This window comes from Danio aesculapii, chromosome 22 (assembly GCF_903798145.1).
Source record: "Danio aesculapii chromosome 22, fDanAes4.1, whole genome shotgun sequence".
Taxonomy (NCBI): domain Eukaryota; kingdom Metazoa; phylum Chordata; class Actinopteri; order Cypriniformes; family Danionidae; genus Danio; species Danio aesculapii.
In genome coordinates, this window is record NC_079456.1 from 1,598,980 (window position 1) to 1,622,171 (window position 23,192).

The 23,192-nt window shown below is 36.0% G+C and overlaps 1 protein-coding gene across 1 annotated transcript; it reads left to right on the plus strand.

The window, feature by feature from the left end:
* The first annotated feature begins 1,117 nt into the window (after positions 1–1,117).
* Positions 1,118–22,642, plus strand: camk1ga (calcium/calmodulin-dependent protein kinase IGa). The gene is made up of 13 exons (XM_056448480.1): positions 1,118–1,342; positions 4,373–4,487; positions 11,106–11,231; positions 12,996–13,070; positions 13,409–13,547; positions 15,126–15,249; positions 15,987–16,062; positions 16,142–16,254; positions 18,345–18,423; positions 18,772–18,859; positions 19,989–20,302; positions 21,998–22,099; positions 22,181–22,642. The coding sequence occupies exons 2-12, from the start codon at positions 4,402–4,404 to the stop codon at positions 22,059–22,061; spliced, it is 1,284 nt and encodes a 427-aa protein (XP_056304455.1). The 5' UTR covers positions 1,118–1,342; positions 4,373–4,401; the 3' UTR covers positions 22,062–22,099; positions 22,181–22,642.
* The last annotated feature ends 550 nt before the right edge of the window (positions 22,643–23,192 follow it).

Here is a 23,192-nt window from a genome sequence, read left to right on the forward strand (position 1 = left end):
AGAAGTTACATCACATTTGTTTATTATATGAACATGTTTTATAAAACAATATTGAAGGACGTTCGGTGAAAGACTGCATTTACTTCATATTTTGCTTTACATCATTCTAATAATTACTATATTACAACTATGTAATGGTTTATAGGTGTATATCATGTATAGTAAGGATCTACAGTAAAAATTGATGCGTTATGTAATAATAATGTCAATATTATGTAATATAACAGTGTGCAGATGGAGCTGTGATGAATGTACGTGTATTATGAGGAGATAATGTGAGACATGAATGACCTGATGACGCAATACAGACACCGACTGACCATGTGCGCAGAATAACCGCCAAACACACACACACACACACACACACACACACGCGCCGCAGGACATGAGTCTCTCTCTCTCACACATACACTGCAGGGCATCAGGCTCATGTTCCTTCATGTGCGTTTATACACTCTTGTGCCAATGTGTGACTTAACAGCACATATGCAGTACGCTAATCTAACAGATGCTAGCATATTTACAGTACGGCTGTACAAACACACACAAACAAACAAACAAACAAACACACAGACTAACACGTGTATGATGCAAAACTATATTAGATTATATTATAACACACTCAGTTAAATGATTCACAGCTCACCTGTTCTCGCACGTAAATCCGCGCATGCGCAGTAAGCAATTAGGCTGCGCACATAAAATAAATAATAAAATAAATATACAAGTATTATATTTTAATAGTTTATGACATTTTGACTTGTTTTTTTCAGGTGATGTAATGTATAAAATAGGGTGTTTCATATCATATTTTGTTGATTTAAAATTTTTGTATTATTTATTCAAATCGGCTGCATGTGCAAAGCATAAAGCAAGTTCTGCGTGTGAGTTAGTCCTCATAATAGTACTCGTAAGCATATTTAGCATCATGAAACTGCATATTTGTATTTGTATTTCTATATAAAACAGAGATGGCTTTTTTACAATAAGAGAAATAAATATTTAATTCAAAATAGTGTAACACAGGTATAAAAGTAAAGAAAGAAAGAGGAAAAACGAAAAGGAACTAAAAAATAATTCAGAATATTTATCAAAGTACAAGTCTTGATTAGTTTTAGCTGCTTTCTTATTTTTAAAGCTGAAAATAGCGTTTAAACACAGTTTCGGTGCTTGTTTAATGAAACTGCATATTTGCAATGCAGTATTTCTTGCAAGGGTAGGTCAATGTGATTGGCTGTCGGATGATCGCGGTTGACGTCACGCTCCTCGGCCCCGCCCCTCCAGCTCGGGTGTCCAGGTACATGCTGAGCAGATACTCCAGATCTCCAGAGCTCCACTTCAGGTAAGAAGACCTCATTATTAATCTCTAGTGTTCATAATTAATAACATCAATATCACTAACAGTTTATGATGGTTTATGTAGGAGCGGTTTCTAGTTTAAGGAGAATTATTTATCAAGTCGTCAATTAAAATGCATTTTATTAAAGTCTACCCTAACCCCAACCCTCAAAATAATGTAAAACATTAATAATACCGAGTATTATTTATAATAGTCATTTATTTACGCATTCAGTTGTATTTTATTAACGTCTACCCTTACCACAACCCATCACAGTAATGTTAAAACAGTAGTAAAACCGAGTATTATTCATGTTATTTATTAAATCACCCAGTAAATTTTGTTTTATTAAAATCTACCTCTACCTTAACCCCAAACCCAACCCTCACAGTAATGTAAAAATATTAATTATTGTTGTACAGTAAAATAAATAAATGAAAGTGCTATATTGTATCCGCAGCTGTATCCCTTCTAGACTTTGCCGCGCTTTAAACTGTTTCCGTTTATTCTAAACTCGGTGTTTCTGTGGTAAAGTTAATGTAAGCGACCACGCTAAACGATAGTAAACGCTATTACACATTAATTATGTAGTTAAAGTATTAAATCTCAATTTACATTTGGTTATTAATGTACTGTAACTGAGAATGTACAATATTTCTACAGCATTTACTAATAATCATTGTTCAACATTTACTAATTCGTACTTAAAGTGCTTGTTAACCTTAGGTAATGCACTGTAAATTAGCATGAACTAACAATTGACGTCATTTTCATTGACTAACGTTAATAATGGTGAATAAATACTGTAATGAATGTATTGTTTGTTCATGCTGGTAAATACATTAACTACTACAACTTTATTGTAAAGTGTTATCGAATATTCAGATGTGCAGTTTTCTGTATTTCTGTGTTTTCAGTTTTCTACTATTTCAAGTAAAGCAATATTGATTATTAATGTTATAAATTGATAAAACACTTGTCTTAATGCTATTAGAAAAATATATGTTATTTTGTTCATATTGCATTCACCTTTCTTTTAATCATGTATATTACTGAAATTAACCCATGATTTAAAGTGAGATATTACTCAGTCAATGTTTGCTTGTTAATACAGAACATTTGAATTGAAGTCATTTGGTATGAAGGTCAGTTTTAATGTTCATAATGTGATTGTGGTGGTTTGTTCAGTGTAGTTAATTGCAGTAACCTACATAGAGAGATCACAGGTCAGAGATTAAAAGTGTTCTCAGAAACGCATCGATTAGAGTGACCGAGCGTGACCTTCACCTTTATATAAGAGTGAGGCAATGGCTCAGATCCTGGAGGATTATTATGAAAGCAGAGATGATGCTTTATGTAAGTCTCATCATCATATGAGTGAATATGATTGATATTAGGGGCTGGGTGATGTGATCAAAATCTCATCTTGATAATGATGTATATCACAATATAGTACAATTTCTGTAAATTCAATCAGTTAATAGTTTATATATATATATATATATATATATATATATATATATATATATATATATATATATATATATATATATATATATATATATATATATATATTTGAACACATGTAAAAGTGTTTCTTTTTTACGTTGTAAAGTCTGCTCATTTATATGTGTTAATATTTGTCACTTCATTTAGAACTTCAGGGAAATGTTTGATTAAAATTGTATCTCTTACAACCCTTTATGAACAGCTATAAAGCATTATGGGGTGTTATGAAGCTTTTTAAAATCATTTCAAGTGTTACAAAATGTTACGAGCTGTCAAGATTCACTATTAACTCTTATGACCCTTTATGAACAGCTGTAAAGCATTATGAGCTGCTATGAAGCTTTTTTGAATTGGTTATGATTACAAGTGTTCCAAGATATTATGAGCTGTTAAGATACGCTATTATCTTCAAGGGCCTTTTATGAACAGCTACGAAGCATTATGAGGAACTATGAAGCTTTTTTAATCAGTTATGAATCATTACAAGTGTTACAAAAAGGTATGAACCATTTAAGATGCACTATTATCTCTAATGTCCCTTTATGAACATCTATGAAGCATTATGAGGTGCTATGAAGCTTTTTTTTAAACACTTCTGAGTCATTAAAAGTGTTACAGAATGTTATGTAGCATTATGATGCACTATTATGTCTAAGGAAATTTTATGAACAGCTATAAAGCATTACGAGGAATTATGAAGCTTTTTTGGATCAGTTCTGAAACATTGCAAGCATTACAAACTGTTCTGAACTGCTAAGATTCACTATTATATCTTTCAACCTTTTATTTACTGCTATGAGTTATTATGAGGTGCTATGAAGCTTTTTTTAATCAGTTCTGAATCATTACAAGCATTACAAAATGTTATGAACCTTTTAGGACCCTTTATAGACAGCTGTGAATCATTATGAGGAGCTGTGAAGCTTTTTTGAATCAGTTCTGAATATTATAAGCACTGCAAAATGTTATGCACTGTTACCTCTAATGGCCTTTATGAACAGTTATGAAGTATTATAATGTGCTATGAAGCTTTTTAAAGTCAGTTCTGAGTCATTACAAACACTGCAAAATATTATGAAACACAAAGATGCACTATTGTCTCATTGAACCCTTTATGAACAGCTATGAAGCATTATGAGGAGCTATATAGCTTTTTTGAATTAGTTCTGAATAATTACAAGCATTACAAAGTATTATGAACAGTTAAGATGCACGATTAACTCTTATAACCCTTTATGAACAGCTATAATGCATTATAAGGAATTATGAAGCTTTCTTGAATCAGTTCGGAATCATTACACGCTTTACAAATTTTTTGAACTATTAAGATGCACTGTTAACTCTTTTGACCCTTTATGAACAGCTATGAAACATTATGGGGATTTTATGAGGGCAAACAATGTATTTTGTGACACCACAGATAAACGATAGAGCGTAATGTGAATCGATACACTTTATTTCGTCCATACGATATATATCGTCATATTGCACAGCCCTAACATATATCATGTGTATTTTCAGCAGGAGTCAGTTTGTCAATAACCTGAGCCACGATGGGTCGGAAGGAGATCAATTGCACATGGAAGAAAAGCACCAACAACATCAAGGAGATCTTTGACTTCAAGGAGGTTCTGGGCTCGTGAGTATCAGATGCTGATTTTCTGAGGCGCTCTGAATGCTCTGTGAGTCTGCTGAGTCAGAAGTCGGTTTTGGCGCTCATGAAGGTGTTTTTGCGAGGTTGAGCACTCTTACAGGATTAGCAGGTTTATCTCAAAGGAGACACATGCGTTAGACAGCGCTGTTAATCTGAGCCTGAGACACAGATTAACGGATTGAGGACCAGGCGGTATTTTTATCAATGAAGCCCTTCATCCTCCTGCTGCTATTGAGAAATACCAGTGATGAGCGTTATGAAGTATAATGACATTTCTAAAGCATCTAAAATGTTATGAAGAATTATACACCGTATTAGCTGCTATACAGTTTTTGAAATTTTAAGAGTTATGAATCATTAGAAGCATTCCGAAATGTAATGAAGCTTTATAGGCACTATTATCTTTTAAGACACTTTATGAATAGCTATGAAGCATTATGAGGTGCTATGTAGCTTTTAAAAATCAGTGCTAGATCATTACAATCGCTCCAAAAATGTAATGAAGCTTTAGAGACACTGTTTTCTCTTAGGACCCTTTATGAACAGTTATTAAGCCTTATGAGGTGCTATGTAGCTTTTTAAAATCAGTTCTGAATCATTGACCACTCCAAAATGTAATGAAGCTTTAAAAGCACTTTTTTCTCTTAGGACCCTTTATGAACAGCTATGAAGCCTTATGAGGTGCTATGTAGCTTTTTAAAATCAGTTCTGAATTATTACAACCGCTTCAAAATGGAATGAAGCTTTAGAGGCCATATTTTCTCCCAGGACCCTTTATGAACAGCCATGAAGAATTTTGAGGTGTTATGAAGCTTTTTTGCTCAATTTCATGATCATTACAAGCATTCCAAAATGTTATGAAGCTTTAAAACGTGGGGGTTTTTATAGGGACCACTATGAATGGCTATAAAATATTTTGAGCTATGAAATATAGCTATGAAATATTTGTGCTATGAAGCTTTTTGAAATGATACGAGTTATGAATCATTACAAGTGTTCAAAAATGTTATAAAGCTTTAGAGGCACTGATATCACGCATCACTTTATAAACAGCTGTGAAGTATTATTGGGTGCTATGAAGCTTTTTAATCAGTTCTCAACTTATTACAAGAGTTACAAAATGTTATGAACCGTTAAGGTGAACTATTACCTCTTTATGAACAGCTATAAAGCATAATGAAGAACTATGAAGATTTTTAAAAGGTTATGAGTTATGAATCATTACAAACAATCCAACATGTTATGAAGCTTTAAGATGCTCTGTTATCTCTTAAGACCCTAATGAGCAGCTATGAAGTATTATGAGGTATTGTGAAGCTTTTTGAGTCAGTTCTAAATCATTATAATCATTCCAAAATGTAATGGACTCACTCTCTTTTAGACTCTGAAGCTTTAAGATGCACTATTATGTTTTAGGATTCTTTATGAACAGCTATAAAGTGTTATGAGGTGTCATGAAGCTTTTAAAAATGTTTTGAATTATGAATATTATGAATCATTACCTGCATTCCATAATGTTATAAAGCTTTAGATGTTCTATTACTAGGCACTGTGAAGTGTTATTAAAATAAAGGATGTGATCTTATGATGCATTATAAAGTCTTCCAAAATGCCCTGAATCTTTAAAGGTCAAGAAACTCACACAACAATTTAAGAAGTGTAATGAAGCACTATGAGGCATTGCAAAATATTAGAAAGCTTTGAAAGGTTGCACTGAAATAAGCCTTAATGAATCATAACGAGATGTTTTATGAAGCTTTATGAACCATTATATACTGTTCCAATATTTCATAAAGCTTTATTAGGTGCTATAAGCTTTTAAGACACTTGATGAAGGGTTATGAAGCTTTATGAAATTCAGCATGAGCCACTATAAGCTAATAGCTTTCTAGGACATTATGATGCTCAGTGTAGTGTTAGCATCAGGCTTTGTTCCAAAATTCTGTGAAGCTTTATGAGTCATTATGAGTGCTTATCATAATGATGGGTTATGAATCGTTATCAGGCATTTGCTTTTAGAGCTTTAAGAGGCTCTATAAGGACAGTTTATGAATGGTTAAGAAGCATTATGCATTGTTTTAAAGGTTGAGAAGTTCAGAATGTTTATGTAGCATTATTAAGTGTTGTGAAGCCTTATACAACATTCCAAAACGTTATGAAGCTTTAAAAGGCATTATAAACTTTATAAATGGTTATGAAGCTGAAATGTTATGGGTATTTTTAAGGAGTCGATAGCTTTGTAAAATCTACTGAGGCTTTATGAGGCTTTGTGAAGTGTTATGACATGTCAAATGTAAATGTCAACTCATGACACCTTTTGCAGTGTTACGAATGATTACAATAAGCATCTTAAGTTTATTTCAGATGTATGAAAGCCTCTACATAGTAAGGTGTTATGATATAGCACAAGGTGATACAAATGCTTTGCAATGCATGCTGGGAAATAAAGAAGTGAAATATTTATAGACATTATGAAGCTATACGAGACATTATAATGCATTATATGTCATGCGTGAGTCTTTTGATGGCACTTCACATTTTTTTCCAGTAGCCTGTCGACCGTGTCTGCATTAGTGGGTTCTCTCTCTCTCTCTCTCTCTCTCTCTCCCTCTCTCCCTCTCTCTCTCTCTCTCTCTCTCTCTCTCTCTCTCTCTCTCTCTCTCTCTTTCTCTCCCCCCCCCTCTCTCTCTCTCTGCTGTCAATCTTCATCTGCAGGTGATTGACACACAGACATCAGAGAACATCCTGACACTAGTTAATAACAGGATTACTGATGTAGGTGGGTTAAACAAGGTGTACTGCAGGGGGAAAAGTGGGTCTCAGAGAGACTTCAAGATCTGACGGATATTTGCAAAATGACCCAAATTTACAAACTTGTTATTGTTAATTACTAATTCATCATTCATAACTGTACATTGATGTGCCATTATTGGTGTCTGCCCACATGTGGATGACAGCATGATTAAATATTCATAATTGATTGTTAACAGTGACTCGATCAGTCATACCTAATATGCTAATAAGCTTCATACATCTCGAATCTGTGATAATCTCTGCTGTTCTGAGAACGTGCCAGGCTTGTGCGGTTATTTTAATAAATGAAAACAAAGTCTAAAATTATTTTAGAGTAAAAGTATTGAAATTAAATTCGATACCCAAAATAAAAGAAAAGATTCGCAATAAAAAAAAAACTAAACAAAACGAGCATCAGCGACTTGAAAATAAACGATTCTTTTTATTAATATGTTAATAAAAATTATTAATTTATTACAATTCTTTTTTTTTAAGTTTATTTCAAACGAATTGAAATAAAATAAAAATTCGCCAAAGTAAATGCTTGTTTCAGAGTCTTTAATGAGTTACTAATTAATTACATCATTACAATTGTACTTAAATTACTTTTCGGATTACTTCACCTGAAAGTTTATTAGTTACTCAAAAAGTACTTTAATTACTTGCCTAAATACTAATCTACATATATATTAAAATTCATTTTTCTTCGGCTTAATCTCTTTATTCATCAAGGAGCGCCACAGCGGAATGAACCGCCAACTATTCCAGTGTATGTTTTACACAGCGGATGCCCTTTCAGCTGCTACCCAGTTCTGGGAAACACCCATACACACTCATTCACACACACTCATACACTACGGCCAGTTTAGTTGATCAGTTCCCCTATAGCACATGTGTTTGGACTGTGGGGGAAACCGGAGCACCTGGAGGAAACCCACACCAACACAGGGAGAACATGCAAACTCCACACAGAAACACCAACTGACCCAGCCGGGAGCTTCTTGCTGTGAGGCGACAGTGCTAATCACTGAGCCACCTTGCCACCCACATACATTTCAGTGATTAGATAATATAAAACTGTGGCAAATGGTACCTTTTAGTTTTGGTCTTTAAAAATGAACACCTAATTTAAACAACACGTGTATCAAAACACAAAACATTTAAAAGTCTCAACATTTTATTTCATATACATCATAATTTGTTTAAAATTCATTGCTTATTAAATGTGTAGTAACAAATAAAACCTTCTTTAGGTAAAAAATGTATTTAAAAAAGTTGGCGGTTCATTCTGCTGTGGCGACCCCTGATAAATGAGGGACTAAGATGAAGGAAAATAAATGAATGAATGTTGTCGTACGCAACTTTCGTAATAAATAATAAATGTTCTTTTTTAATTATTTAGCAAAGTATACACTAATCTGCTCTTCTGTAGTGATTTATACACAACTGTTGACTTTATATACACTATTTAAAGCAAGAATATTAACAGTGACTAATTAAATCACGGCGTCACGGTGGCGCAGTGGGTAGCACAATCGTCTCATATTAAGAAGGTCGCTGGTTCGAGTCTCAGCTGGGTCAGTTGGTGTTTGCATGTTCTCCCCATGTTGGTGTGGGTTTCCTCCGGGTGCTCCGGTTTCCCCCACAGTCCAAACACATGCGCTATAGGTGAATTGGGTAAGCTAAATTGGCCGTAGTGTATGTGTGTGATTGAGAGTGGATGGGTGTTTCCCAGTACTGGGTTGCAGCTGGAAGGGCTGCGTAAAACATAAGCTGGAATAGTTGTCGGTTCATTCTGCTGTGGTGACCCCTGATTAATGAAGGGACTAAGCTGAGTAATTAAATGACCTGTAATAAATGAAAGTAATCCATTACATTACTTTTTTAAACGCAAAAGTAATCTAATTACAGTAACTAGTAATTAAAGTCAAACTAAATACATCAAAACTGAAGATAAACATGTTCACAAACTAAAACTCTACAGAAATAAACTGCAGATTGAAAACGGGACAGAAATAAACGGCTGAATTGTTTGTGTGTGTCTGTTGTTGTTGTCGTGGTCTTCTGGGACGCTGCTAGCATGTTCTGGATTAAAGGCATTGTGGGTAATTATCCGTCATGAGGGGCGACAGTGTTTGACTTATATAACGCTCTAATCCTCCTGCTGGGACAGTTATTCGTGGTACAGCTGAAGATAGACAGACAAAGTGGGTTCAAGTGCTCTCTGGACACACACGCGTGCGCACGCACACACACACACACGCTCACAGCCGTGTGCTTGTAGATTAGCTGACATTAAAGTGCGCAAAAGTAAAGATACCATGGTAAAATATCACTCCAGCAGAAGTATAAAATCAATATTACTGCACTCAAAGTACAAAAGTATTTGACTTTTAGTTTACTTGAGTAATAAATATATTAGTACTCACTGAATATTAGCACAGAAGCACATAATTATTCAAGGGAAAACATTCACTCTCAAGGGTTCATTTGAATCAGTGAATCATTTATAGGAGACTCACTCTAAATGGACAGTTTAAATCAGTGAATCGTTTATTGGAGAGTGACTCTAAAATGATCATTTGAATCAGTGAATCATTCACTGGAGACTAACTTTGATCGGATTGTTTGAATTAGTGAATCATTTACCATCATTTGAATTAGTGAGTCATTTACCTGAAAACTCACTCTGAACTGATCATTTGAATCAGTGAATCCTTTACTGAAAACTCACTTAGAATAGATCATTTGAATCAGTGAATCATTTGCCTGAAAACTCACTCTGAATGGATCATTTGAATCAGTGAATCATTTACTAGAAACTCACTCTGAATGGATGATTTGAATCAGTGAGTCATTTACTTGACATTCACTGTTAATAGATCATTTGAATCAGCGAATCATTTACTACAAACTTACTCTGAATGGCTCATGATCACTGAAGTCACTGAATCATGTACCTGAAACTCACTATGAATGGATCATTTGAATCTGTGAATAATTTACTGGGAACTCACTCTGAATGGATCATTTGAATCAGTGAATCATTTGCTAGAAATCACTCTGAACAGATCGCTTGAATCAGTGAATCATTTGCTCGAAACTCACTCTGAATGTATCATTTGAATCAGTGAATCATTTACTGGGAACTCACTCTGAATAGATCACTTGAATCAGTGAATCATTTACCTGAAAGTCACTCTGGGTGTGTCATTTGAATCAGTGAATCATTTGCTAGAAATCACTCCGAACAGATCGCTTGAATCAGTGAATCATTTGCTAGAAACTCACTCTGAATGTTTCATTTGAATCAGTGAATCATTACTGGGAACTCACTCTGAATAGATTACTTAAATCAGTGAATTATTTACCTGAAAGTCACTCTGGGTTTGTCATTTGAATCAGTGAATCACTCTGAACAGATCGCTTGAATCAGTGAATGATTTTCTAGAAACTCACCCTGAATGTACCATTTGAATCAGTGAATCATTTTCTTGAAACTCACTCTGAATGTATCATTTGAATCAGTGAATCATTTACTGGGAACTCACTCTGAATAGATCATTTGAATCAGTGAATCGATCATTCATTCATTTATTCATTTTCCTTCGGCTTAGTCCCTTATTTATCAGGGGTCACCACAGCGGAATGAACCACCAACTATTCCGACATATGATTATGCAGCAGATTAGAGTAGTGCGGTAAAAGCACAGTGAAGCGTCCAGCACGGCTCCAGCGTTCAGATCTGCACACACTCAGAGCAGATTCAGAGATGTTTGTGTGTCAAACGTGGATCTCTTGTTTTCTCAGCGGCTCGTTCTCTGAGGTCTACCTGGTGAGGGAGAGAAAGAGCGGCAATTTCTACGCCCTGAAGTGTGTGAAGAAAAAACAGCTGCATCACTCCAACCTGGAGAACGAGATACAAGTGCTGAAGAGGTAGAGGACAACCCTGACCACAACACACACACACACACACACACACACACAGCTCAAATAAACACAATATCATTATGTTTCCCAAGCCTGTTCCTGAAGGCACAGCAACAGTCCACATTTTCAACCTAATCAAACACACCTGAATCAGCTCAGCAGAACATCAGAAGAGACTCCAAACGCTGAAGGGAATGGGTCAGATAATATAATACATATGTGCTGTTAGTGTGCCTTCAGGAACAGGGTTGGGAAACACTGCACTACAGCACAACAAGCCATAAACGCCACCAGAAATACACACACTGATCAAATAAACGCAGTATCACACACACAAACATTCAATCATTTTAATCAGTGAATTGTTTATTGTAGACTCACTCTGAATGAATCATTTTAATCAGTGAATAATTTATTGGAGACTCTGAATGAATCATTTTAATCAGTGTATAGTTTATTGGAAACTCATTCTGAATGAATCATTTTAATCAGTAAATCGTTTATTGGAGACTCTGAATGAATCATTTTAATCAGCGAACCGTTTTTTAGAGACTCACTCTAAATGAATCATTTTAATCAGTGAATCATTTATTGGAGACTCTGAATTAATCATTTTAATCAGTGTATAGTTTATTGGAAACTCATTCTGAATGAATCATTTTAATCAGTAAATCGTTTATTGGAGACTCACTCATGAGTGAATCATTTTAATCAGCGAATCGTTTTTTAGAGACTCACTCTAAATGAATAATTTTAATCAGTAAATCATTAAACAGAGACTCACTTCAAATGAATCATTTTAATCAGTGAATCGTTTACTGGAAACTCACTCTGAATGAATCTTTTTAATCAGTGAATAATTTAACTGAGACTCACTCTAAATGGATCTGTTTAATTAGTGAATCAATTATTGGAAACTCACTCTGAATGAATCTTTTTAATCAGTGAATAATTTAACTGAGACTCACTCTAAATGGATCTGTTTAATTAGTGAATCAATTATTGGAAACTCACTCTGAATGAATCTTTTTAATCAGTGAATCGTTTATTGGAGACTCACTCTAAATGGATCTGTTTAATCAGTGAATCGTTTACTGGAAACTCACTCTGAATGAATCTTTTTAATCAGTGAATAATTTAACTGAGACTCACTCTAAATGAATCTGTTTAATCAGTGAATCGTTTGTTGGAAACTCAATCTGGATGAATCAATTTAATCAGTGAATCGTTTATTGCAGACTCACTCTGAATGAATCATTTTAATCATTGAATCGTTATTGGAAAGCGCTCTGAATGAATCTTTTTAATCAGTGAATCATTTAACTGACTCACTCTAAATGAATCAATTTAATCAGTGAATCATTTACTGGAAACTCACTCTAAATGAATCATTTAAATCAGTGAATCGTTATTGGAAACTCACTCTAAATGAATCATTTAAATCAGTGAATCGTTATTGGAGACTCGCTCTGAATGAATCATTTTAATCAGTGAATCGTTATTGGAGACTTACTTCGAATGAATGATTTTAATCATTTATTGGAAGCAATATCACACACACACATCACCAGAGATAATCATAAATACCACACACTGATCAAATAAACACTAACAAAATCACAAAGTATAAACTACTACTATAAAGTATAATCAAGACCGAAACTGGAAGCAAGAAAAGCTTGTGTTTGATTTGCAGTAGAGTGCGATGAATGTGTTTAATTCAGCGCATAACAAATCTATAACTCCTCTAATAAACGGTGTCTGTTTCAGGATAAAGCACAGTAATGTCGTGGGTCTGGAGGATTTCTATGAAACCAGGACGCATTATTACCTGGTGATGGAGCTGTAAGTGTTTAATTACACCTCAACATACACACAGTTCAGTTCAGCTTCATTTACAGTCTAGGCTTTAGTGTCAAAGCTGATGAGGTTTGGGTAAAGTTTAGTTCAGTTATGAAATACAAGTCAAAGTACATTTAGAAATCACTACTATTCATTTGCCTTTTCAATACTGTAACAGCTTATTCTGATATGGGGTTGTAGTATAAACTCACTATAAACACACTCCTGGAGATCTTCTGTTGATCGTGTGTGTGTGTGTGTGTGTGTGTGTGTGTGTGTGTGTGTGTGTGTGTGTGTGTGTGTGTGTGTGTGTGTGTGTGTGTGTGTGTGTGTGTGTGAAGGGTGTCAGGAGGAGAGCTCTTTGACCGTATTCTGGATCGAGGAGTTTACACAGAGAAAGACGCCAGCCGTGTGATCAATCAGGTCCTGGAGGCCGTTTCCTACCTGCACCAGAACAGCATCGTCCACCGAGACCTGAAGGTGAGTAAGAGGGATCCACTACTGTGAGTTTGAGGGTGCGTTCACACCTGTAGTGCGCTTACTTTGGTGCAAACCAAGGGTGAACATCATAGATCGTAGCGTTTACATGTAGTCATTTAGCAGACGCTTCTGTCCAAAGACAATTACAGTTGAGGAGGCATTCAGCGAGACGGCCATACACACAGCTAGTGCTGATTATACAGAGGAACTGATAGTGCTCAGAGAATTAAGAGCCAGAGTGATGCCGCGGTCACACTCAAGTTTGAGTATGCAAAATTGGGTCGTACGGCGCTGCGAAAAGGGGCGCACGAGCTTGCGTTTCCGTTCTGACGCATTTGCGTGCGGATCAATGGAAGTCTATGGGGAGAAAAGTCCAGTGTGAGCGCAGCTTAAGAAGGGGGAGTGTTTTTATAGAGAGAAGAGTGTTTCTTCAGGTGGTTTGTCCAGCCCACTCACCTGTGTGAGGCACACTTCATAGATGAACAGTATTTTATTGAGATATGGAGTGAGTGTTTGAAAGTGTCTGGTGCAGAAACTGGTGCAAGTGTGGGTTAAAGTGTCAGAGAGATGAACGAGTGTGTTTTCTACAGGGGGTTTGTCACACAAGTGAGTGGGCTGGACAAACCACCTGTAGAATAATCCTTTTGGTTCTGTTTGGCACCAGACCGACTGCTCTGAGCTAGTGCTGCCACGATTCATCTGTATAATCCACAGAGTTGCAGATGATAATTAGCTGAGGTTAATATTTTAATCAGCTTATGATTTTATATTATTTAAATGTTAGCTTTAAATTTGGGTCGGGTCGAGGGTCGGTTTACATTCTCACAGCCACAGCCATATCACCCTGCAGCTCAAGAGCAGAGCTGAGCCTGGTCAGTACCTGTATGGGAGACCACATGGGAACACTAGGCTGCTGTTGGCAGTGGTGTTAGTGTGGCCAGCAGAGGGCGCTCAACCTGCGGTCTATGTGAGTCCTAATGCCCCAGTATAGTGAAGGGGGCTCTATAATGTCAGTGAGCGCAGTCTTTCAGATGAGCGGTCCTGACTCTCTGCTCATTAATAATCTCATGGCTCTTCTGGTAAAGAGTAGGGGTGTAACCCCGGTGTCCATCAGCCCTCCCCAATATGGCCTCCCAATCATCCCCATCCACTGAAATGGCTCTATCACTGTCTCTCCTCCACCTATAGCTGGTGTGTGGTGAAGCACTGGCGCTGTTGTCCTGTGGCAGCCGGAGCATCATCCAAGTGGAGCTGCACACTGGTGGTGGTGTGTAGAGACCCCCCCCCCACCCCGCTGTGGGTGTATGGCCATACATGATAAATGCGCTATATAAATACACACATTACATTGCACCACAAACAAATCGAATGCTCAAGGCTTCGTCTGAAAGCGTAAGGACCCCACCTCTTCCATCTCCCAGCAGCTCTCGTACGCTTGTTTGGTCTGCATGTTCTGGTCCTTTTTGTCCGAACTAAATGAGGCAGGTGTGAAAGCAGTCTACAATCCAATAATGTTATTAATCTCCATGACTGTGTGTGTGTGTGCGCATGTGTGTGTGTGTGTGTGTGTGTGTGTAGCCAGAGAACCTGCTGTACTACAGTCCAGATGAAAACGCCAAGATCATGATCAGTGACTTCGGCTTGTCCAAGATGTCTGACCATGGTGTGATGTCCACCGCCTGCGGGACGCCGGGATATGTTGGTATGTGTGTTTATTTTTTTTTGTGTGTGTGTGTGTGTGTGTGTGTGTGTATATAATATTTATACAGTTGAAGTCAGAACAATTGGCCCTCCTGTATATTTTTTCCCAATATCTGATTTCTTTAACACATTTCTAATCATAATAGTGTTAATAACTCGTCTCTAATAACTGATTTATTTTCTCTTCATCATGATGACAGCACATAATATTAGACTAGATATTCTTCAAGACACTAGTATTCAGCTTAAAGTGACATTTAAAGGCTTCACTAGGGTAATTAGGGTAAAGTTAGGGTAATTAGGCAAGTCATTGTATAACAGTGGTTTATTCTGGAGACAATCCAACACTAATATTGCTGAAGGGGCTAATAATATTGACCTTAAAATGCCTTTAAAACTATTAAACTGCTTTTATTCTAGCTGAAATAAAACAAATAAGACTTTCTCCAGAAGAACAAATATTAGAGGTAATACTGTGAGAAATTCCTGAATCTGTTCAACATCATTTGGGAAATATTTGGAAGAATAATTCACATGAGGGTGAATAATTCTGACTCCTCTCATATTAACCCCATTACTTTCATGGGATCTTTCACAAGACATGCAGAGTTGTGTTTTTGATTGAACTGAAAGACCGAGCTGCGAAACTGCTTGATAAAACAGCAACATGATGTGTTTTACTAACACCGGTCAGTCCGAGTCTCCTTATAAAATATAGACTCTGTTGTTTGTCGTCAGCGCCGGAGGTTCTGGCTCAGAAACCCTACAGTAAAGCTGTAGACTGCTGGTCAATCGGAGTCATCACCTACATTCTGTGAGTCTCTGGACATTATGAACACTGCTGTGAGGATCCCGTTCTGTTTTTGTCCTCATCTAATCATGTGTGTCCTCAGGTTGAGCGGATACCCGCCGTTCTATGAGGAGAATGAAACACGTCTGTTCTCCAAAATCATGAAGGCAGAGTATGCGTTTCACTCGCCGTACTGGGACGACATCTCCGAGTCCGGTAAGTGAGAAACAAACACATTACTGCCATCTAGAGCCCGACCAATGCAGTACAACATCATTAACACTGGATATACTACATAGTTTCATTGTTTATCAATTTTATCAATTTCTCAGGCTGCGTCTGAAACTGCATACTACTGCAGTATGGAGAATTTGAGTTGACTACATGACCATTAGAAATGTGGGTCCTTATATTATAAATGTTAGTGTGAATGGAACTTAGACATACTGCATCCACCATTTTGTCATGATCACAAGACTTGCTCGCGTCAGTTGGTCTCCATTTACTCCCATTCATGAATTCTCTCACGGTGCATTATGGGATAGCATAGCGTAAATTGCTGTATGTGCACTTCAGAAAGTAGTCGGTCATCCAGGTGTTTCACACATACAGCTTTTACAATACTATGAATTCAGACACACTACTCGGCTCACATACTGTTTTTAGTGTACTATATAGTAGGGAAGTATGCCATTTCAGACAAAGCCTCAGTTCATTTTCATTCATAACAAAAGGTTTATGGGTGGGGGGTTGTGGGGGGTACACACAAAATTGAAAAAGTGTAGTTGGCGTTGATCACAGCAGCTTTTATTTGCTAGTTTTGCTCCAGAAATTATTGATTTACAAATGAAGCACTGCTTATAAGCCACTTTAATGAACTGAAACTCCCATCATGCACCTCACACACACCAGTTGCTGATTCCCCCTGATTACACACAGATGTAAGCCCATGATGAACCTCATTCACACACACACACTCTTTGCTGAGTCTTGTTTATCTGTAGGAAAGTGTTTCCTTGTCCTGCCTACCGTGTTTTTTGACCTTTGCTTTGTTTATTGTTTTATGTTATTTTACTGCCTGTCCCGACTATTCTCCTGCTTTTCTGACTACACTTTGGATTACCTGAATGCTTCAGTTTGCTCCTGTTTTGACCATTGCCTGCCTGACTGTAAATAAACTGCGTTTGGACCTTTGTCACTTTGACTCCGTTGTTACAATAAATACTACAACTCCAACAACCCTAAAAGAGCTACCAAACATGGGTTGGACCTTCAAACTGATCTTACTTATTGTGCTTTATCTCTTCTAACTAAACACCTTTACTAAAATGACCAATAAAATTGACCCCATATGCAGAGCATTGGGTCACTGGCTCTGGTTTACCCAGAGAATGTTTTTCCTCTCTTGAGTTCAGTTATTCAGACTGTCGCAGTAGACGTGAGGCAAATGCTGTGCCTTTTCACAGCAAACTCATTGCGCATCATTCACGTCGTGATAATTCACCTCTATTAGCATGTTTGCATTTAATTTGCATGTAATTTAATTGCATGAATACTTGATTCCTCGTTTGGTGTGAACCAGCATTAGACTTTCATTGAGTGAATCCTGCTCAGAGCTGGTTATGTAACAACATGTCTTAGCATGCTAACAATGTGCTAAAACAATTAGCAGCATGTTACTTGTATGCTAAAATATGTTCTAAAACATGCTAACATGTATTACATGTATGCTAAAACATAAGCATTAACAACAACAGACTTCATGACTTTAATATTGTGACTTCAAACTTTAGCGCTCCAGACTTTGTAAACCTTCGTTATACGTTCTCTGCAGTTTTCTCAGTTGACCCTTTTGAAATAGTTTTTTCTTCTTTCGTTTCTTTGTGACTGATTCTTTTGGAAGCCCGTTCCCGCCACTGAATAAAAAAAACATAAAAAATTAATTGGAAAAAATAATAAGTAAAAAAAATAAATAAATAAATAAAAATAAATTAAGTCAGAATTCTGAGTTATAAAGTCGCAATTTTGAGTTATAAAGTCAGAATTCTGAGTTATTAAGTCAGAATTGCGAGTTATTAGGTCTGACTTTATAACTCAGAATTCTGACTTTAATTTTTTTAAAGTTTTTTTAAGTTTTTTTTTTTTTTTTTACTTTTTTTTTTTTCAATTAATTTTGTATTTTTTTATTTAGTGGCGGGAACAGGCTTCCATAGATGCTAAACCGCTTTGTGATTTGTTTTTTTTGTTTGTTTTTTTTTTTAGTTTTTTTGTTTAAAAAAAAACGTTTTTATTTATTTATTTTACAGCGAAAGACTTTATCAGGCACATGTTGGAGAAAAACCCCAGCAAACGCTACACCACTGAACAAGCGCTCAGTCATCCATGGTGAGAAACGATCACAAAACACACACATGTTCTCAGTTAGATTCTGATCAATCATTAGCCATTGATTTCTATAGTAGGAATTGCAAATACTATGGCAGTCAATGGCTACTGCTTTCCAACATTTTTCAAAATATCATATTGTGTTTTCAAAAGAAATGAACATGAGAACTTTCAATTTCAGAATTGAAGATTAAACTAACTTGACTGAATAATTTATTACTGCCATGATCAATAAAAAACATAATTGAGCATCAATACTGCAAAGATGCATTAAAGCATGTAAATAAGCTTGCAGATTGATGAATCAGTTTAGTTGATTTCTATATCGACTTTGTTTTCTCTCTTCAGGATTGTTGGAGACACAGCACACAATGACAACATCATACACTCCGTCTGTGAGCAGATACAGAAGAACTTTGCCAAATCCAAGTGGAAGGTGAGCGGGATGATTGATTATACTTACTGATTACAAGTTACACAACAAAATGAGTAGTCTGTAGTATATTCTCTTAGATTACGTATTTAGGGTAATGTAAAATGATTACTTTTGGATTACATTTAGATTACTTTTATGGAGGTGTAAATTGAGTTCTTTTGGATTACGTTTAGATTTTTTATGGTAGCATTATCTGACTACATTTAGATTACTTATGTTTGTGTAATTGGATTACTTTTGGATTACATTTAGATTACTTTTATGGTAGTGTAATCTGACTATTGGATTAGATTTAGATTACTTTTATGGTAGTGTAATCGGACTACTTTTGGATTACATATAATGTCTTTTATTGTAACACAGTCTGACTTTTGGATTACATTTAGATTACTTTAATGGTAGTGTAATCTGACTACTTTTGGATTACATTTAGATTACTTTTTTGCTAGTGTTATCTGACTACATTTGGATTACATTTAGATTAGTTTTTGAAAGTGTAATCAGACTACTTTTGGATTACATTTAGATTAATTTGTTGCTAGTGTTATCAGATTACTTTTGGATTACATTTAGATTACTTTTATGGTAGTGTAATCAGACTACTTTTGAATTATATTTTGATTACTTTTATGGTAGTGTAATAAGACTACTTTTGGATTACATTTAGATTACTTTTTTGCTAGTGTTATCAGACTACTTTGGATTACATTTAGATTACTTTTATGGAAGTGTAATCAGACTACTTTTGGATTACATTTAGGTTACTTTTATTATAACGCAATAAAGTAGCATTTTTTACGTGTTTGACATTAGCATTAGCATTTTTTTAGATTCGCATTTTCTAAATTTTTTATGTGTTTGACATTAGCATTAGCATTTTTTCAGATTAGCATTTTTTATCTTTTTTGATGTGTTTGACATTAGCATTAACATTTTATAGATTAGCATTTTCTATGTGTTTTTCGATCTGTTTGACTTTAGTATTAGCATTTTTGAATGCTTTTTGATGTCGTTTTTGACATCAAGGTGTCCACATGGTGACAAGAACTTGATATTTGGAATCTGATTACGTAATCCAGATTATATGTAATTCGTCACTACTTTAAAGGATTGGTGTTTGGTTTTTCAGCGCGCCATCAATGCGTCGGTGGCTGTCAGTCACATGCGGCGTCTGCAGCAGAGCCACGCTGACGCCGCCCCACCGGCTCCCACACCGCTCATACAGGTGCTGGACGTCTCCGCCCCCGGCCCACCCCCTGACCTGCTGGACACCAATGGGAACCCGTCCTGCAGTCACATGAGCCTGGCTCCTCACGCTGATGTCAGTAGGGGGCGTGGCCCACTCAAGGCCTGTAACAGTGAGCCGATGCACGCACTGGTGATCTGCGAGACGGGTCAACATGCGTATCACTCCGAATCTGAGCTGCCCTGCGCCGCTAACAGGTACAACACAACACTAAACTGTATTATTATCACCTGTATTTGTAATTAATATCATGCTTTAGTTAGTCAAAAATAAAACCATTTTTGTTACATATAAGAAAAATATAGTAAACATCCAATGACAGTTTTATTTATTTAGCACAGATTTTACAACTGTTTACAACAAATTTAGTCAAGTATAAAAGCTGTGTTATTTAGTGTACTGAAACACATTTGATTCGTTTAGTTTGTTCATTTGAGTCAGTGAAATTTGAGTCAGAGTTTTGAACATGAAACAGTTGATTTGAGTAAATGAATTAATTTGAGTCTGTGAAGCCTTTGGGTGTTTTAAAGGATTCACCAAAACCATATTTTATTCTGTTAATTACTTCGCATAATTTAGTAAATTGAATCATTTTAATGAACAAATCATTGAGTCACATCATTTAGTTTGTTCACTTCTGTGAATCATCTTTGTTGAACATGAAACAACTCATTTGAGTAAATGAATTTATTCAGTGAATAATAAATAGAGTCAGTGAATTGAGTCTGTTTGAGTTCAGTTCAGTCAGTTGCCCGCTTTAATTAATGAATTCAAAGAGTTGAATCAAAAAGTTCCATTCAGTGAATCAGCCTTTATGAATCAGTGAATTGATTCATAAATGTTGATTCACTGAATTAATCTGAGTTACATTTTTGATTCAACTCTTTGAATTATTTTGATCAATGATTTGGCTATATCAAAAAAAAATTCAGTTAGTTTGTTTTATTCAGTGAATCAAATTTTGTGAGTCAGTGAATCGATACTGTGTTTGAGTTCAGTTTATTCAGTTGCCCATTTTAATTAATGAATTCAAAGAATTGAATCAAAAAGTTCGATTCAGCGAATCAGTTATATATAAATCAGTGATTCATAAAAGTTGATTCACTGAATCGAACCGAGTTGCAGTTTTGATTCAATTTTTTGAATCATTTTAATAATTGAAATCAGAGTTATATCCACTTTAAATTCAGTTCATTTAATTCAGCTAATTAATTTTGAGTCGTGAATCGATTCTGTGTTTGAGTTCAGCTCATTCAGTTGCCCAGTTCAATGAATTAATTCAAAGAGTTGATTAAAAAATTTAATTCAGTTAGTTTGATTTAGTGAATCAACATTTACCATTCAGTGAACTGATTGTGTTTGAGTTCACTTCATTTAGTTACCCATTTTAATCAATGAATTCAAATAGTTGAAACAAGAAGTTTGATTCAGTAAATCAGCCTTTATGAACCAGTGAATTGATTCACAAAAGTTCATTCACTGAATTGAACCGTTACATTTTTGATTCAACTCCTTGAATGATTTTAATCAATGAATTCAAACAGTTATATCAAAAGATTGTTTAGTTTGTTTGATTCAGTGAATTAACTTTTGTGAGTCACTGAATCGATTCTGTGTTTTGAGTTCAATTAATGAATTCAAAGAGTTGATTAAAAATGTAGTCAGTTCATCAACTTTCTTGAGTCAGTGAATTGATTCAGAGTCAATTTGAACTGACAAGTGATCAGAACTGATTCAGTGAGTCAATTTGTAACTGATTCTTACTGTTCCATGCCATTTTAATGCATTTAAACAGCTTAATGCAACAAAACGTGTCTGTAGATACTCTTATATTTCAGCTTTTAATCTCTGTAAAACATCTGTGTGTGTGTGTGTGTGTGTGTGTGTTTCAGGTCTGACAGAGTGACGGATGGGCGGGGCCTTTCTATGCAGACCGGGGTTTGCAGTGTGATGTAACACTCTGAGCTGTGATTGACAGCTGTCAGTCAGATGAGGTGGGTGTGGGTTTTTTTGAGCGTCTGTAAAAGTGAAAGTGAAAGTAAAAATATGACGTGTGTGTGTTCTCCATCTCTCAGGTGTGTGTTTCTCTCACGGCTGTGACTGAGTGCCAATCTCACACTCGTCTGCATCTCACATCCAGAGGAATTCAGGATCAGGCCGATTATTCTCATCCTCCGTCTGTTTTTTCCACATCCAGCAGTCGCCGAGCATCATGGGAAGGCGGATCACATGTGCCACTGTAATACTGAGAACGGCTGCGGGGTTTTATTCCGAGAGGAGCCGGAGGACTGTGTTTAAAGATGATTATTTTCGTATTTATTACTCATATTGGAGCTTCTGTTCTGGATATTTATCTTTTATATGTGCAGATATTAAGATCAGCTGACGGCTGGTTTAGGGATTCACAGTGTGTGTGTGACAGAGCGCTGATGTACTCCAGAGAAACAAACGCTAATGTTTGTCTGTATTCAAATCATTTCAATAAAAGTATTGACACACCAGCCTGCAGAGGTAATGCGCTTTACTAGGAAATCTTTTCCTTTTAAAATTACTTTATCTGTTTGGCTCAGTGGTTAAGCACTGTCTCCTCACAGCAAGAAGGTCGCTGGTTTGAGTCCCAGCTGGGTCAGTTGGTGTTTCTGTGTGGAGTTTGCATGTTCTCCCTGTGTTGGCGTGGGTTTCCTCCGGGTGCTCCGGTTTCTCCCACAGTCCAAACACATGAGCTGTAGGGGGATTGATGAACTAAATTGGCTGTTGTGTGTGTGTGTGTGTGTGTGTGTGTGTGTGTGTGTGTGTGTGTGTGTGTGTGTGTGTGAGAATGAGTGTGTATGGGTGTTTCCCAGTACTGGGTTGCAGCTGGAAGGGCATCCACTATGTAAAACATATGCTAGAATAGTTGGTGGTTCATTCCGCTGTGGCGACCCCTGATGAATAAAGGGATTTAACCGATGGAGAATGAATGAATGAATGAAATGATCTAATTTGATGAGTGAAAATGTAAATTTTGCACTAAATAAATTAAAATAGCAATAAATAACATTTTGTAGTTGTTTGTTTAATATGAATCTATAAACAGTTCGTTTTGCA

Bases quoted from the DNA above. Each gene is read 5' to 3' on its own strand.
- camk1ga (XM_056448480.1), top strand. From the start codon at position 4,402: ATGGGTCGGAAGGAGATCAATTGCACATGGAAGAAAAGCACCAACAAC. The intron at 13,071-13,408 runs GTAAGTGTTTAA...GTGTGTGTGAAG, and splicing joins TATTACCTGGTGATGGAGCT to GGTGTCAGGAGGAGAGCTCT. The intron at 18,424-18,771 runs GTGAGAAACGAT...TTCTCTCTTCAG, and splicing joins CAAGCGCTCAGTCATCCATG to GATTGTTGGAGACACAGCAC.